At 33.9% G+C, this 2863-nt stretch overlaps 1 protein-coding gene across 1 annotated transcript in view; it reads left to right on the top strand.

Annotated features, from left to right (window-relative positions):
* Positions 1-112: 112 nt before the first annotated feature.
* The window catches only part of POT1 (protection of telomeres 1), a gene marked incomplete at its 5' end in the record, with an annotated part of 40878 nt that continues 38127 nt past the window's right edge, over positions 113-2863 (top strand). Inside the window, one exon of the mRNA XM_023740894.1 lies at positions 113-403. Within this exon, the coding sequence (XP_023596662.1) occupies positions 113-403 (291 nt within the window). The remainder of the gene's footprint in view (positions 404-2863) is intronic.

The raw sequence follows: 2863 nt of genomic DNA on the forward strand, positions 1-2863 counted from the left end.
TTAATTATGCTGGCAAGATTTTATAATGTCTCAAGTTTTTTCAGTTCCTCAGTTCTGGATCAGTAAGCTGTTTTTGTTTTGTTTTGTTTTCTACTTTGTCCCACTTTCTTAGATCCAGGTATATAAAAACGAGACTCAGGGTATCACCAGCTCTGGCTTTGCATCTTTGACTTTTGAGGGAACTTTGGGAGCTCCTGTCATACCTCGTACTTCAAGCAAGTACTTTAACTTCACCACTGAGGATCACAAAAGGGTAGAAGCCTTACGTATCTGGGCATCTAATCACATTCCATCTTCTTCAACATTACTAAAATTGTGTGATGTTCAGCCAATGCAATATTTTGACCTGACCTGTCAGCTTTTGGGGAGAGCAGAAGTGGATGGGACATCATTTCTTCTAAAGGTAGATATTTTTAATACTTGAAATGTAAGTTGTAAGCATCACCTACATGTCTGTAAAGAGTTTATATCTCAGGATTCTGATATAATAAATATGTATACTGTGTATTAAGAACTTAATATTTAGCTCACCATTTATGATGAGCCTGGATAATCATACAGCTCTACTCTTACACTTCTCTTCACACTCTCCTTCCAGAAGAAAATAATATTAAGTCTGTTTTCTAAATATATTGTTGTTAGGTGCTATTGAGTTGGTTCCGACTCATAGCGACCCCATGTACCACAGAACAGAACACTGCCTGGTCCTGTTCCATCCTCAAATCATTGCTATGCTTGAGCCCATTGTATATTCTAAATATAGGATGGTTTATGCTGTGTTTAGTTACGTATTTCTTACACTAATAAAAGATTGACTTCCTTCCTACTGTTGTTTTTAGTTGAAGTTCTGTATGTTTCTTTCTGCTTCCCTATCAGGGAGGCCTTCCTTCTCACTCATTTACTTTCTTGGTAAGTTGAGTTCTTTTCCCTCATCCTTTTACCAACTGCTTCATGGATAAGTCACTGGCAGTTCTGAAGTGTTTGTTCTTTTTACGCTTTTTGTTTTTAAATCAACAGTCTAAAGAAAGTAGTGTAAGACCCATCTATCCTTTGTTTATACCAACCCCACGTTAGTTCATTAATAGCTTCTGGAGATGGCAGTTGTCAGGTATTTTCCTCACTTTCCTATCCTAGGAGGATGTCTTTGAGCAAACACTGCTTTGACGCTGCTCCCTTGATTCTTTGGAGCAATAGGACAAGAACAGGAGTGTGGTGGCACTTAGGTGTTGTTATCATTTACCCCTTGTGCACACTAAGTCACAATGAAGAGAAGTCTTTGAATAAATGAAGTTTTTGAAGTTGAAAATATCACATATTTACATACATAAGAAATGCTTCGAAAGAGTAAATGAATGTTATAAAGAAAGTTAAATAAGTATGACAAAACTGAACTAAAGCAATATTACAGTTAGAAGGAATCTTAGTCAGCTGGTCATACTTTCCACCCAGTGTGACATCCTTAACAAATGAGCATGTGCTTCTGCTGAGCACTTGGGAATGACAGTGACAGGGAGTCTACGGGGCAGAGAGGTATACTCGCATCTCTTGACTATTACGTTGTTGGATAATTCTTAAATTGTGAGATAAAATCCGCCACCTTTTACCTGACACGGTTGAATGTACGTTTTCTCTCTAAGACAACACAACATATGCCTGCATCCCATTTTTATAGATAGCTTTTCACATAAGTGGAAACAGCTTTCAGGTGACTTATTTTAAGCATAGCATTCTGAAGTAAATGTAAGAAATTAAATCAGTAAACTTTCTTCAGGGCGATTTCAAAATAAATCTCTCAAGTCTTTGTATACCCATTAAGTCTATTGTCATGAATTTATTTTAAGGAATAATTTAAAATGCATACAAAAAATCAGTTGAAAGAATATCCTTATATTTTTTACAATAGCAAAAATTTAAAAAAACTCAAATACTAACAATAGAGAATTGTGTAAACTATTTATATATAATGGCATACTCTGTGACTATAAAATAACATTGTATACATACACTTATTGAAATAAATGTTCACAATATTTAAGTTAGTGATAAATGCAGTTTCAGTTATATACTAAAAATTTGCATATACAGAGCAAAAGTATATCTGGAAGAATATATAGCAATATTTTACTAGTGTTATTGCTGAGAAGTGGAGCTATGAAGGATATTTTTTCATCTGACATTAATATTCCTAATATAACTGAAATAATTTCTTAGCTTACTTTTTAAAACCAAAAGGAGCCAGACATTACTACAAACCAGGTCTGGTCAGCATGGAGTATAGCATAATTATTTCCTATCTCAACCTGGTTAGAACACTAGTATACCACAGTGCTTTTATTTTAATGTTTCTAGTAGCCATTGTTACACCAATGATTTCCATTAAAATTATATTTTAATAAATCTGTAGACTCACTAACATTAATCCAGATTTTCTCCATTTGCCTATGCTTATACAGTTTATCTTTCTGAACAATAAACTCTTAAATTGGATTTTCTTTAAGTACAGATATTTTTTGAATAGCCACAGTGTTGGTAAAGCCTCATCTTTTCAGTGTGTTTTTGTAGTCAGCAAGAGATTGTTCATACCCAGAGCTGGTGGATAGTTTTGTGCATCTAACATGTAATTCAGTTTGGACACCAAAAAAGCATAACATAAACCAGTAAATCATCATATTAAAGGGACTGATTCAAAATGTACTATTTACTTTTTCATATGGGTAAAAGTCAGCATACATTTCTGAGAGCTAAGAATTTATCTGAACAAAATTAGCAGAGATACTCAAAGGTTTATATACAAGATGGTAATTACTGAATTATTTACGGTAGCAGAAATTAAAACAACTCACCTGACTAATAAAAGGTTAAA

This window comes from Trichechus manatus, unplaced genomic scaffold (assembly GCF_000243295.1).
Source record: "Trichechus manatus latirostris isolate Lorelei unplaced genomic scaffold, TriManLat1.0 scaffold00167, whole genome shotgun sequence".
NCBI lineage: Eukaryota > Metazoa > Chordata > Mammalia > Sirenia > Trichechidae > Trichechus > Trichechus manatus.